At 41.3% G+C, this 14,471-nt stretch overlaps 1 protein-coding gene and 1 pseudogene across 1 annotated transcript in view; both read left to right on the top strand.

The window, feature by feature from the left end:
- NAAA (N-acylethanolamine acid amidase) overlaps positions 1 to 14,471 on the top strand; it is a 22,224-nt gene continuing 7,753 nt past the window's right edge. Inside the window, exons 1-8 of the mRNA XM_006907641.3 lie at positions 1 to 282; positions 878 to 1,042; positions 3,182 to 3,308; positions 6,483 to 6,573; positions 11,465 to 11,541; positions 13,344 to 13,516; positions 13,665 to 13,727; positions 14,426 to 14,471. The exon at positions 14,426 to 14,471 is cut by the window's right edge and continues 10 nt beyond it. Of these exons, the coding sequence (XP_006907703.1) occupies positions 59 to 282; positions 878 to 1,042; positions 3,182 to 3,308; positions 6,483 to 6,573; positions 11,465 to 11,541; positions 13,344 to 13,516; positions 13,665 to 13,727; positions 14,426 to 14,471 (966 nt within the window). The 5' untranslated portion in view covers positions 1 to 58. The remainder of the gene's footprint in view (positions 283 to 877; positions 1,043 to 3,181; positions 3,309 to 6,482; positions 6,574 to 11,464; positions 11,542 to 13,343; positions 13,517 to 13,664; positions 13,728 to 14,425) is intronic.
- LOC112476358 lies at positions 10,197 to 10,315 on the top strand (annotated as a pseudogene).

A 14,471-nucleotide genomic window follows, 5' to 3' on the forward strand; every position in this document is an offset into this window, starting at 1 on the left:
TCCCCGGGCGCCGGCCGTGGCTGCAGCGGTCCTCGTTGCGGCCGCCGGAGAGTGAGTCATGCAAGCCGCGGTCCCGGCTGCGCGCCCGGCGCTGGCGCTGCTGCTGCTGCTGCTGCCGCTGCCGTCTTTGGCCGGGACCGGGATGTCGACCGCCGCCGCCGCGCCCCCAGCCCCCCGGCTCTTCAACGTGAGCCTGGACGCCGCGCCCGAGCTGCGCTGGCTGCCGGTGCTGCAGCACTTCGACCTGGACTTCTTGCGCGCCGCCATGGCGCACATCCTCGGGTGAGCGCGGGCGCGTGGTGAGGGAATGCGGGGACACGGCGCCCCCGGCCGAGGGCGGGGAACGCGCACGCGCGCGGCCCGGCGTGCTGCAACCGAGACTCTTGACACAGCCTCAGTCACAGCCTTGCTCTCCACCCCATCCCCCAGCCTGGGTGCGGGCAGGTTGGCGGGCACCAGAACTGGCATTTGCTGCTGCTATAGGCAGCGTAGAGGTTTGGGATGGTCCCGCCCTGACTGGTTTGGCGTTCACATTCGGTGTCACCGGTGGCACGCCCGTCCTCGAGACATTCCAGGTCGAGGTGGCGCTCGGTTGTTGCCCCGGTCGGTCAGCTACTTGCAGGCCTCTCGGCCCCCAGCTCGCCCCTTTGGGGACCACGCTCGCTCACCCTTCCTCCGTCTGTGGAAGTTTTCTTTTTCCCTCCTGGAGGCTACGGTTTGGGTGATGCGCGGCCTGGGCTGTCAGCTGTCAGGAGAAGGGAGGCACCGAGCACGCACCACTAAGGATGAGAGCCTTAGGTCAGCCACCAGAGACACACACACTCCACCCCTCCAATCTCTCAGCAGCTCAAACACCCTCGTGACTTTTCGTTTCTAGGTATAATGTCCCCAAGTGGGTTCACGCGGTGATCCGAACGGCGGTCGGGGAGCTGGAGCGCCTCCTGCCCCAGCCCTTCATCGACGAGATCCGCGGCATGTGCGACGTCCTGAACTTCAGCCTAGCCGACTGCGTTCTGGTCAACCTGGCCTACGAGTCCACCGCGTGAGTGCCCCACGCAGGGCCTTTCCAGGGACTCCTGCCACCACTGAGCGAGAGCAGACGTGTTTTCAGTGTGATGAAAACAGGGCAGTGACTGGGCTGCACAGAAACCTCCAGCGCTTCCTCTTTGCTTCTGTGGGTAAATCTGAGCAGCATATCACATGTGGGTTTTGAGAAGGAAAGCAGCTTCTCTGACCTCAACGCCGAACTTTTTCTCTACCTGAAACCCCTTTTTCTCCCTCCACCAATCCAGGTAGCATCCCACTTTTGAAATTCTGCTCGATATGTACTTTTCCAGGAAGTTTTTGGAATTAACCCCATGCATCTGGACCATTTAGTTAACCCAGTGACCCGCCCGCCTTATAATGCTGGGTCCTGCCAGCACTTTCATGTTTGTCGTAGCTAGTGATTCTGACTCCTCTTTTCCAGCTGTTCCCTCCAGAGCTGCAGTCAAAGGGGACACTATTCTGGGTAATAAGGCCAGCCAATATTTGGTGCGCTGAGTGGGCATGGTAAAATGTGGCACACAGTTGTGAAAGCAATATGGAATGTGTGGTTGATCCCAGGCAAATCCCTGGGGGAGCCTGAAGTCTCTATTGTCTCAGTAACAAGTGCTGGAATTAATAGAGGTTTGGCTTGGTTTCTGCCTTAAGAATTTACTATTTTGCTACCAGACCAGCCTCATCTAATAACATCTTGTAGATACTTACAGCTTCTGGCTGCCAAAAGATAATGAAAAAAAGTTCTGGGGATAATGAAACTTTACTGTCCTCCCACCCCCATTTTCCCAGAATTTGTAGACAGAGTAGGTTAAAATGCACTGTGACTGCCTTTTTCTTTAGGAAAATGTGTTCAGTCACAGAGAAGACACAAACTTGTTAAACTGGTTTTCAATTGAACTAAGTTAATTTTGCCATCCCTCATCTCTACTCTTCTCTCTTTCCTATTCTGACATATAGCTTTTTTCAATGAAAAAAAAAAATCAGTTCTCATTTTCATTTTTACCTTCTTTTGTTGGAGTCACTATATTCAAGCAGACTGGAGTAAAAGTTCTAGTAAGAATATTCTCACTTTTGGTATTCTAATATTTTGATATAAAGGTATATATTGAATCGCCTGACGACACTAAGCACCATTGATCTCCACTAGCATTAACAAAGGAAGTGTTTTATTCCCATTTCTTTCTTTCTTTCTTTCTTTTTTTTTTTTTGAGTCAAAAGGAAAGTTTCTTAGAAAAGAAGTAATGCTCCACAGAGTGTAGTCTCCTCTCACAGGAGGAGACCACACTCTTATTTCTGATCGCTTTTGGAATCAGGGTAAAACTAGCAACCCTATATGGAGCCTGCTGGGTTGCAGGCACTGGAGATGTATTACCTGTTACGATGTGGAAACGAAGCCTCAGAGGGGACAACTTGCTGTGCATGCTGAGGGGTCAGAGCTGCTACTGGAAGCACATGTATCTCCAGTGCACTACAGTGCCTATCCCAAAGCAAGCTGGCTCCTGTTTGTCCTGAGAATATGGACATTTATATATCTTAACAAACTTCTTTCTGTTTTCCTCTAACTACTTCGCTCTGGCTGAGAGTTTTAAAAGGATCCTTTTCTCTTATTAGCTCTGCAAAGAGCTCTAAGGGGCACAGGACAAGTGCCAAGCCCCTAAAGAGCTGACCATTTGTCCAAGGAGACAAAATGAAATATTTGTGGAACAGAATGGTTTAGTGCCATTATACTTGCTCTGAGGAATTCATGGAAGAGAGAGGTGAGCTTGAGCTAGCTTTGAATGATGCGCTAAATAGACTACACACTGCTACACAGAGGAATAAACAAAGTTCAGTCCTAGCTGAGCCCAGAATAAGTCAATTTCAGAGTTAGATTTAGGATGAAATTCTCCTTCAGTATGTTTCTGATGCCATATGTGCCTAGGGCAAAGGTCTGGTAACAGTGAACACTGATGAGTTGTGTCCAGTTGTGTTTTCATTTTGAATTGTGAATCCGTATTCTCAAGGATTATGTAGCATACATGTCCACTGTAAGGAAGAATAACTTTTACTTTAAGCACTTATTTTAAAAATGAAAAACTAAATTTCCTTTTTCTTATTTTTCTCATTCAATTCCTATTGGACCTTCTTCTCTTTTTCTCAGATTCTGCACCAGTATTGTGGCTCAAGACTCTAGAGGCCACATTTACCATGGCCGGAATCTGGATTATCCATTTGGGGATTTCTTACGCAAATTGACTGTGGATGTGCAATTCTTAAAGAATGGGCAGGTATAGTTTCTACAGCATAAGATTCAGAAATGAAAAAAAAACAACCACCACAACAACAAAAACAACAAAAAAACCCATCAAATTCATGGAAAACCAAAACTAGAAGACTAGAAGAGAGGTTTATATCAATTATACATATAGAAAGAAGCATGATTTATTATTATTAAGCGTTTACTTAAAGAAGTCAATCCATTTTCTTTAGGGAAATCTCTATGAGAATATGATCAGTTGTTCACTTATGATGTCAAGTCAGCTCTTTCCTCTGCTTTCCTGTTCCAGTTGCTTCTGAAATAGGGAAGGGCTCTGAAGTGTAATGGCTAGGAACACCCAACACCCAGGTCTGACAGTCCTGGGTTTGAATCCTCCTTCTGTCATTTACTTCCTTTGTGAACCTGGAAATCGCTTAAATCCATTTTATAGACTACAGCTCAGAGTGGTTAATAATTACTTTATAGAGATAGTTATAAGGGTTAAGTGAAATAATCTATACAAAGCATGTGGTGATGTTTGATAAACAGTGGCCAAATAATAAATGGTCCTTTGTATGATTGACTGACACCCCTCTTATGTATAATCTCTAAAAAAAAAAATTATACTTAGATCATTTTATTTTCATCATAGGTCCTTTAAAAGTATAATCTAATATGTACTATTGTCATATTTCTGTGTAAACATTTAGAGAGACAGCATTAACCAGTGTTCATTGAGTACACAAGCATGTTATTGCCGTGAAACAGAATAGACATTGCAAAAGCCAGATTTAGGCTTTGAAGGTTGTTGTTTAACGACAAAGACTATATTTCACTTGTTGTTTGCATTTAGGGGTTGAGTCACAAATATTCAGAAGTCATTTAGTCATCTGCTTTTACAAACAAAAACTTATTCTCATAAAAAGTTTAAACAACACATATTTAAAGTGAAAGTTTCTCCTTTCCCAGTTTCATTCCTTTTCTTCACTATTAACAATTTGAATATAGCTGAAGAATTTCTTCAAAAATGGTTTAAGTAGCAACAAGGACAGAATATAAATGCCTGATAAATTTTGAAAGGTAAACTGCTAAAAGGTTGCAATTATTACCTTATACTTTTCTCCATTATCTACAATGAACAAACATTCTTTTAAACAAAGGAATAAATGCAATAAAAATACATTATTTCAACCGTTTTCTCTGGAACTCACCCTGAGAGTTTTTACTTCATTATCTCTGTTTATCTTGGGGCTCCCATGAGAAATAGCCTATTAGTGTGGCTTTACTCTCAGTGCTCAGGTTATTATTACCAAATTTAAGAATTTACACTTGAGTATCGTCTTTCTGCTGAGGGCTTATGGCTAATACATTGTTATGATAAATTAAGAACAGGTTATCCATAAGATAATTAATCTCGTGTTCATAAATTTACAAATATTTTCATATATAGAACTTCATTTAATCCTCACAGCAACCCTGTGAGGCAGGTACAAGGCAACATTTTATCTCATTTTCCAGATGAAGGGGCTGGCCCTTTCAGAGACTAACTGGCCCCAAATCACATGAGGTATTGTGGCAGAGGACCAAACCCAGGCTTTAGCCTCCTAATACCTTTCTTCTCAAAACTCAGCTTTAGCTATAATTTAGTCTCCTGCTGCACCTAAGGGTTTGTTTATGTTACCTGGCCTGGCAGAGACAATTGGAAAGCATGGACATTTAGAAATAAAAACAGTTTTCCAGAGCTACAAGAGAAAATACCTCATAAATTGTATCTTATAATTATTTATAATTATATATTATAAAATTTCTTGGAAACTACAATGTGATTTTGATTTTCAATTTTCACAACTTTAATTTGCTCAGCTCTTAGAGACTGACACTAACATGAGGGTCAGTGTATCATGTGAAGGAAGTGACCATGTGATTACATTTTTTTTCATATAATTACATTTTGTAAAGGCTTTAGTAGCAAAGTAGAATTATTCCCACTTTGCTGCCATGAATGGAAATGGGGAGAATTCACGGAAGGCCCTCAGTGAGTCTAGGGGAAGAGGTCATTTATAAAACAAAGGCCACCCCATTTTTCCCTTCTAATTTAGCTATCTCAAATTATTTCACAACTAGATGAGGTGGTAGACATCAATAATTTAATGAAAAATGTGGCTGATTTAAGATTAAGTTTTTAAGATTAAGGAAAAATATTAACCTAGGCCTGCTGATTTTTCAAACTATAAAATTCTTTATTGAACAGTATGACCCGGGTACTGTTCTGAATACCTCTTTAAAAAACGAAAGCTGGTATCTGAAATAATTGATAGAGTTTGGTTCCTCTCCTCAGGGTAATATAGTGGTATGCTGCAACCATTGGCGTTTATGGCCTTAATTTAAAGTGGGAGGGATCCCTATGACTCATGGGATAATCATGAGGATTAAATGAGAGATATATGTAAAATGATTTTTCAAATATTTAAATTTTAAATATGATTACTACAGATAAACAGTCTCATTTGTTTCTCCTTCACAGAGCTTATAAGAGGCATGATATTTATCCCTTATAATCAAGTCAACACAAGTTTTAAATTGGAGCCCACGTGCTCCTTCTAGGATGAAGCTTCTTAACCTTCTTCGTGTGGGAACCCCTTTGATGAAGATTGTTTATCCCTTCTCAGAATAATGTTTTATAATACATAAAATAAAATACATGGGATTACAAAGGAAACCCATTATGCTGAAATACAGCCATTTCATATTTTTTTCTTAACACATTAAGTAGTAAAATTTAGCAGTGGCTCTAATAACTACCATAATTTTAGGGTAGTGATACGTGTGAATGGCATTTCAAGTTATGTATGTATAGCAAGCATATCAAGATACATATGATACCTTTTATGTACATGACAATATTTGCAATTTCTGCTGGTGACAGAACCACTATGACAACATAATCTATTGCATGCATTCATTATAGAAGGAGTGAAATTTCAGTTAGAGGTTGATGAAAATAAAGACGTGCCCTTTTTACCCCCTTTCAAGGTCCACTGAATTCTATCCAAAGTTTAACTTTCCAGAAGGCTATTTTAGAGTTTTTATTCCATTATGTTAGAACTTATAAGAAAATAAATCTATAAAATTGTGGGGCAAAACCGGTGATTTTCATGTATATTTGGTTGGAATAATAAAATGATACCTTATTTCTTGATTTCAGATTGCCTTTACAGGAACCACTTTTGTTGGCTATGTAGGATTATGGACTGGTCAGAGTCCACACAAGTTTACAATTTCCGGCGATGAACGAGGTAATCGAAGTGAACTCCCAAGCATTTTTAGCCATGTCCCTGTTTAGTTTTATCCACGTACTTCATTCACTCACCCAACAGAACACAGAAGAACACCTACAATACTACAAGGGGGGAGACAGGCAGTGTGCGTGTGAGCGATGAAGGTGTTTGCAGGTAGCGATAAGTGCTACCAAGAAAGTAAAACAGGAAGATGTGCTAGAGAATGAAGAAGGGTGGGTGACTACTACAGCTAGAGGGTCAAGGAAGGCCTGATCCAGGAACCAGGTCTACAGAAGCTGGGGAAGACCATTGCTGATGGATTCCAGAAATAAAAGATGGTAGTGTGGTTACAACACGGAGGAAGGAGGAAGTGACATGAGAGGTGGAGAGGAAGGCTGAGGCCATGGTGAGGGTCAAGGTGAAGAGTTGGATTTTAAGCACAGCAGAGGCCCTTAAAGATTTTAGGCCAATGAGTGAACAGATCTGATTTATATTTTTAACTGTCACTCTGGCTGCTCTTTAGAGACTGAACTGTGCTGGGTTAAGATGGAAAGAGAAGACTGGAAGCTATTGCAATAATCTAGGAGCTATATGATGGCATTATATAAGCAAGATCTGTAAAGCACTTTACAGTTTACTGTGCACTTTTTCATAAGTTTTCTCATTAGAGCCTCACAACAGTCCTGTTAGATATGCAGGGCTGGTATCATTAACCCCATTCATTCTTCAGAGGAGCAAACTAAGGCTATGAGAGGAAATGAAAGCTAGTATGTGGGGGCCATGATTGTCAAATTGATCTGGGTCCTGGCTCAACTGCTCTGTTTGTTAAACAGCCCCACTGACATCTGTCAAATCTTAGGGGACATCATCTAGCTCCATAATATATGGGGAATCCAGAGATAACCGAACTCTCGTCTCTGTCCTCAGGAACTTATGCTGAGTGAAGGAGAAGTGTTGGTCTTCTGAATCCCTGATTGACTTCATGTTGTCGTTCCCTTCGGTTAGGTTTATTCTTACCTTTTTATATAAATAAGGCTTTGCCAGGAAGATGCTAGTTGAGTATATCTCAGTGTCCATAGTAATCAGTTCTTTATCCTAATGTATTTCTTCAATATTTTCTCAAATGTCGGTTATGAGTGAGACTGGATTTCAACCAATGGTACTCAAACCACAGCATGGCAGTTTTTAAGATTTTACACAGACTGTCTGTAAGTTTATTTAAAAGATGAGCTTTGTTTCCATTATTTTGTGACTCAAATTGTTTAACAAACTGATTAGAACCTAAGATATGAGCAGTTTAAAAATAACTGAGTTATTCTGTAACATACACATTTAATTAAATACTGTGAAATGGCTTTTAAAAAAACTTTTAAAGCTTTTTAAAATGTTATTTTAATGAAAACTAGTTATATTTTAGTCTGCTAAGACTGAATTAAAATACCTGAACAATAAGGTAACAACACCTCTTGGTTAATGGAAATAAGTTATTTAATTAAGTTTCTGGGTATTAATGGAAAGTGCCAACACTGCCTCTGACTACTCTAGGAAAGGAAAGAGTATGACATGGGGAGAACTAACTAATGGCACAGAGTATGGGGAAGCTTCACTAACCATCTGGTGGTTACAATCTCAGACTCCAGAGCTAGCCAGCCTTGGTTTATATCTTGATGCTGTAACTCACTAGTGGGGCGACCTCGATCAGGGTGTTTAACCTGTCTGTACTTCAGTTTCCTCATCTGGAAAGCAGGGATAATCGCTGCTATGAGGATGAAATGAGTTCATGTATGTGATGTACTCAGAGCAATGCCTGCTACAAAGTATGGGCTGTGGGAGCATTTGTTGTTATTGTCACATCTCTAGGTCTGACCTCCTCTGAGCCCCAGGTTGGAACACCCAGCCACCTGGGTGTTCTCAGCATCTCTACTTTCATGTCTACTAAGTAGCTCACATTTAACATGCTTAAGCAGATCTCTTGCCTTTTTCATTTCCCATTTCCTTGTCCTCACTTTACCTCCACCCAAATCTGTTCCTCTCTTGGTTTTCCGTGTTTCAGGAAATGGCACTTTTCAACTGATTGTACCAGGAGAATTCTTTGACCCCTCACTCTCTGAGTCTTGTCAGCTCTACCACCAAAACTAGACTGTCCCTGTCCGCTCTGTCTACCTCCATCACTAGGCTAGCTGCCATCGCACCTGTACTGCTGTAGTTGCTGTCCATCCGGTCTACCTGCTTCTCACCCGCCTATAATTCTTTCTCTACCTAGCAGCTAGGATGATCAGGCTGTTCCCCTGTTTAAAACCTACAGTGATTTTTTATTTCACTTATAACAAATCCAAAGTTTTGACTCTGACCTCAAAACTACACGATCACCTCCTGTACCTTGTTTTACACCTGTCTTCTCCCTCCCTCCACCTGCACCTCACCAGCATTCTTTCTTTTTCTGACATCCGCCAAGCTTGTGCCTGCCGTACGTAGGTCCTGAAACCCATGCCTTCTGTCTGGAATAGTCTACTCATCTTAGCTCAAACATCCACAGTTCAGAGGGGCTGTCCTTACATTCCTCTCGAAAGGAATCCTCTCTTATCACTCACAATTACATTATTCTGTTTTATTTTCTTTATTACAGTTGCCCAAATCTTGTTTGTCTAATGGTACTGTTGACTGAGGACAAAGAGTCAGGAGGCTTTGCTAGAAATAAATGGCAAAGATTTATGCAAGGGTCTTAGGGTTTGTAAACCAGATACACCACTAGGTAATACCCAGACACTTCTGAAGAAGAGAGAAAAGCTAGGCGTTCTTATAGAAAAAAGTACATTCTTGAGAAAAAGTAGTCATCATTTTCAGCCTCTGGGTTGATCTGGGATGGTAGTCTTCCAGATGTCCGGGTCCTGGGTAATGGATGTCAGGCTGTCTGGACATGTGGACATTCTTTCCTAAGTTCTTCATGGGGTTATGTACAGGATTTATCTATTTCTCCAGGCATTGATACACTACTGAAAAGTTCAAAAGTATCCCAGTTTGGTTTCAGAAATTCAGTAATAATGCAGCTTGACGATGGTGACTCCATTTCATTTCTTCATTCTCCTCAGTACACTAGTTTCTTCTGTTGACTTTGAAATCCCAAGGGTCTGGACCAAGTCAGGATATGGCACTGTTTCATGAAAAGGCTGTATATGCAAAGTGGCCCCAAAAGCCAAAGGAGGCGAGAGGCCAGAGAACGAAGCAGACAAATCCAGCTTGTGGGTTTAAAGAGTTTTAACAGAGAACTTACCTCCTAAGATATAGACTTACATACTCCAATAGGAATGTGGGGATAATTGAGGAAAACAAAGAGACCAGATACTGGGGACTCTGGCACCAGGGCAAGTTAAAAATAAACATTGAGAGGGCCTACACATTTCAGAGTCCACCTAGGAAAAGGGGACCGGGGCCAAGCGTTTAGGTGGATTAGTTTTAAAGTAGAGTCAGCTTTTCAAGACGGAGTCAGCTATCTCTGTGCAGGCACATAATAGATGTTCAATGCTTGTTTCTTGAATGAAAATTATTCTTTGAGAATAAAATTACAGAGAATTTTAAAGATGTTAAAAGTAATTTTGGGGAATGATTGTAAATTTGTATTTTTAAAAAAATATGAGCCTGTAGTCTACAGCCATGCCATCCTGAACAAGCCCAATCCTGCCTCATCTTGGAAACTAAGCAGGGTCGAGCCTGGTTAGTTCTTGAATGGGAGACCACCTAGGAAGACCAGGTGCTGTAGGCGTAAAAAATAAACAATACAGGATTGTAAGCCGACAAGGTCCTTGCAATCTGTGAGGTCAACCAAGGGTTGCCTCGCCTAAAAAAATTAAAAAATATATATAAAAAATACGAGCCCATAGGTGAAATTCAGACATGGTAGTTATTTGTATTGGGTTATTTGTTTTTTTAGGTTAGTTTTGGTTTCATCAGTTAGGCTCTTAATTTTTGGTTTGAAAATATGGTCACTGTGAATAAAGGGGTTGCATCCTAGATAGGTAAGTAGGTCAGTCAGTAGGTGGATAGATGATTGATAGATAGATAGATAGATAGATAGATAGATAGATAGATAGATAGATTTTTTTAAATCTCAAATAGTAGGCCTCTGTTCAGAGTCTGGTTGTCATGTGAAATGGCTGTGATTGCAGTAAATATGATCTTAATATGTACTTTGCTCTAATAACTTGATTCTACTTAGTTTTTGTATTAAGAAAAATTCTTGTTTCTAGTATGTGTTGTTTTAAATTTTTGTCTTTATCTTCTTTATTTGACAAAATTTACTCTCTGTTCTAATCTACTGTCTATTATTCTGATGTGTGTGGATGAATAAAAATATCAGTTATCACACACACACACAAAAATATATATATGAGCCCAAATCAAACTTAAGTTCTGAAAGATATGTATTCTCTACAGTCTTCCTAATGATTACCAAGCCACTTCTCTTGATAGCTACACAATTTTATTTCACCTGGAGGAGTTAATAGAGGGATTTCCTCCAACATACTTATTGTTGTTTCCAAGCACTAAAGACTCTGTGTATGTGTGTCACACGCACACACACACACGCACACGCACACACAACTCAGAATCTCAGAATCTTTGGTGCCTGGAAACAATGATTTTTAAAATATATATATGAATATATATAAATATAAATATGTATAAATATATAAAATATGTGTATATATATAAAATATATATATAACATGTTTTTATGGTTACTATGAAATTTGGGCTTCATCTTCAAACACTGGATGCTGGTAAAATCAGCCTTTATCCATTATCCTTTCTTCTCCATCAGCTTGCATTATGGGAAAAAAACAAGACTTAAAAAATGATACTTGAGCAGCAATTTGTGTATATACTTATTGTTTCTTCCTTAACTTGGCAGACAAAGGCTGGTGGTGGGAGAATGTGATCGCTGCCTTTTTTCAGAGACACTCTCCGATCAGCTGGCTTATCCGCACTGTGAGTATATTGACCATTGAGCCCACCTCACCCTAACTTCATCTTCTAAACTGTGTTCATGCTGTGATGCTCTGTCATTTCACAGTGTCGTTTTATGAAGAAGCATCTAAAGGTTTGCAAAATGCATATCAACCTTTTTGATAATAAGTATCAAAAATAAAACGACACTACTTAAAGTGGTAAGCACAGATTTTAATGTTGCAATAGGGCAGTTTTGGGGCTATTATGAATAAGCTGCTGTAGAAATTCTTGCATACTCCCATCGTAAACATATATATCCATTTCTGTTGGGTAAGTACTTAAGAGTGGAATTACTGGGCCACAAGGTAGAGGTATATTTAGTCGAGGTATATAAATAAATAAATACCATACATTCATCTATTTAAAGGATGCACCTTACTTGTTTTTAGTATATTCACAGAGTTATACAACCATCACCACAACTGATTTTAGAACATTTTCATTCCCCTAAAAAGAAACTCTGTACCCATTAGCAGTCACTGTCCATTTCCTCCATTTCCTGAGATAAACAGATAAGGTACATGTCTCGCCGCCGTGACTTTGCGCTTGGGTGAAATAAGTCAGCATGGCCTTCAGTATTTCTTCCTGATGTTCTTTTGCTTTTTTTTTTTTTCCTCATATAATTCTGTTAGCGGCAATGACTTCTTTGCTAGTAGTTGGGGGATGGTATAGGTGATGTAATTAAAAAAATGTGTTACCACTCCTGTGGCCTCACTTTATAATTTTGCTGAGTTCAGAACAAACTAACTCAAGTTTAAATCCCTAATGCAATATGTATAAAGCAGGGAAAAGTGCACATGACCCTGCTGTGGGCTGATTGTTCATGGTGCCGAATGATGGCGCCTTTGCGGACAGTAGTATTTTGAATTGTTCTTTTGTTTGACCCTATCCCCACCCTGCCCTTGACACAGTGCCTGAGCAGTGTTCAGGATGAGTGAGCAGAAAATTTCTTTCTTTCGTGGTAGAAGAGTGACCGTGCAGGTACAAGTTGGAGGGTCAGGTCCTCTACTGCAGGATGTCCACAAGCAGATCAGCTTGGGGAAGGAGCACATTTGGAAGCTGAAGATTTAGAAAGTGATCCCTAAGTATCCACACCACAGACCTTTGGAAGGCTTCATGAACCCGTGGGGGTAACTGATCACCAGTTAAGCTCTCTGCTCTAATGTAGCATGCTCTCTTTCATCTCCAAGCATTTGCCAAACTGTTCCACTGAACTAGAACCTTCTTCCCCACCCCACTCCCAGCCCCGAAACCACCACTTTCACCAGTCTAACTTCTGTTTCTCTTTTTGGCCTCAGCTCACACAATACCTCCCTGAGATGCCTACTTGATGCCCTGCTATGACTTCTACAGCACCTTTTTCCGTAGAAGTTTGAGGAAAACAAGGCTGGGTCAGTTGTACTTAGTGCTTTCTCCCTACACCTAGCACACAGTAGGTACTCAAGAAATATCTGCTGAAAGAACGAATAAGTGAGGGAACATGGGGGTTCTTTGTGAGGATAACCTGCCTAGGATGCACACAGTCCATATTTGGTGAGCTGGGCTAGAATTTGTGCACAGTTCTTTCCTTTTATGAGAAAAATCCTACTGCTGTTGGCCTCCCACTGAGGTTTCTTCCATTTCAAGAGCCCTGGTGGCAAGAGGATGAGGTCAGAGCAGTTCAAGATTCTAGCCATGGTTTAATATATCAGGAGATTTTGCTTTAGACCACTTGTCCATCAATTGGTGTATACAACTGCCATGTTATAATGATGCTAATGCAGGTTTGTCTTTCTCTTCAGACCCTGAGTGAATCAGAAAACTTTGATGCAGCTGTTTACAGATTGTCCAAGACTCCTCTTATTGCTGATGTGTATTATATTGTTGGTGGCACGTCCCCTCAGGAGGGAGTGGTCATCACAAGGAACAGAGGTGGCCCAATGGACATTTGGCCTCTAGATCCTTTAAATGGAGCGTGAGTAGAATGAAAGACTCGGGTCATTTTGTATCAATAATCTTTTTTTAATTGAAAAACCTGGAGGTATTTTTAATTGTTATGTATTTCTTCTGTAGCTGTGTCCCCAGTGATACTGGATAAGACAAGGTAGTGTGCTCTGTTGTAGGTGGTTCCGAGTTGAGACAAATTATGACCACTGGAAGCCAGTGCCTAAGAAAGACGACCGAAGGTAGGCCTCTGTACACTTTCCCATTTGCAGAGTTTTCTTGTGTTCAGGAGAATGTGTCCCTCCTATTATGGGAACTGGAGAGGTTGACAGGTGCTATTCCCTCTCAGAAATTATACCTGGGCCCCCTCTGCCAGGCCAGGATGGGAGAGTGTAGTATGTGGTGGAGAACATGGGGCAGAGCCTCCCGGCAGCTGGTTGGGTGTTGGGAGGGTAAAGCTGGCCTGGCCTCAGGATCAGGAGCCCTAGCTTCCACCACCAGTTCTGCTAATGACTCACTGGGTGGCCTCTTGGGCCTCTGTTCACCAATCTATAAAAGGAAAGGATAGAGAAAGATTCATCGTTTTCTGTGTAAGACCTTTTTGGAAGGAGAACATATTTCTCATACTTAAATAAACAAACTAGTTGGGGACTTTCTTTGCTCCGTCTAACTTTAAAACGTCTAGAATTATGTCAGTGTGTCCCCGAAGAGCAGATATTACCCCGTGTTTGGTGGCACCTATTCAATGCTGCAGTGATACATTCTGACGCGCCCGGCTTCCCTGAGCACTTCAGTCAACTAGGGAGGAAACATAGTTGGGGGCCAGAATCTGTTTTGAGGAAAATGAGGCTAGGCCTTGCATTGAGTCTCCTAAAAGGAGAGCTAGTGGGATTCAGGACTTCCTGAAGCACCAAGTGACCTTTGACCGTTGTCCTCACAGAACACCTGCCATCAAAGCCCTTAATGCCACGGGCCAGGCGAACCTC

The sequence above is a fragment of the Pteropus alecto genome, unplaced genomic scaffold, assembly GCF_000325575.1.
Source record: "Pteropus alecto unplaced genomic scaffold, ASM32557v1 scaffold161, whole genome shotgun sequence".
In the NCBI taxonomy this organism is placed as follows: Eukaryota; Metazoa; Chordata; class Mammalia; order Chiroptera; family Pteropodidae; genus Pteropus; species Pteropus alecto.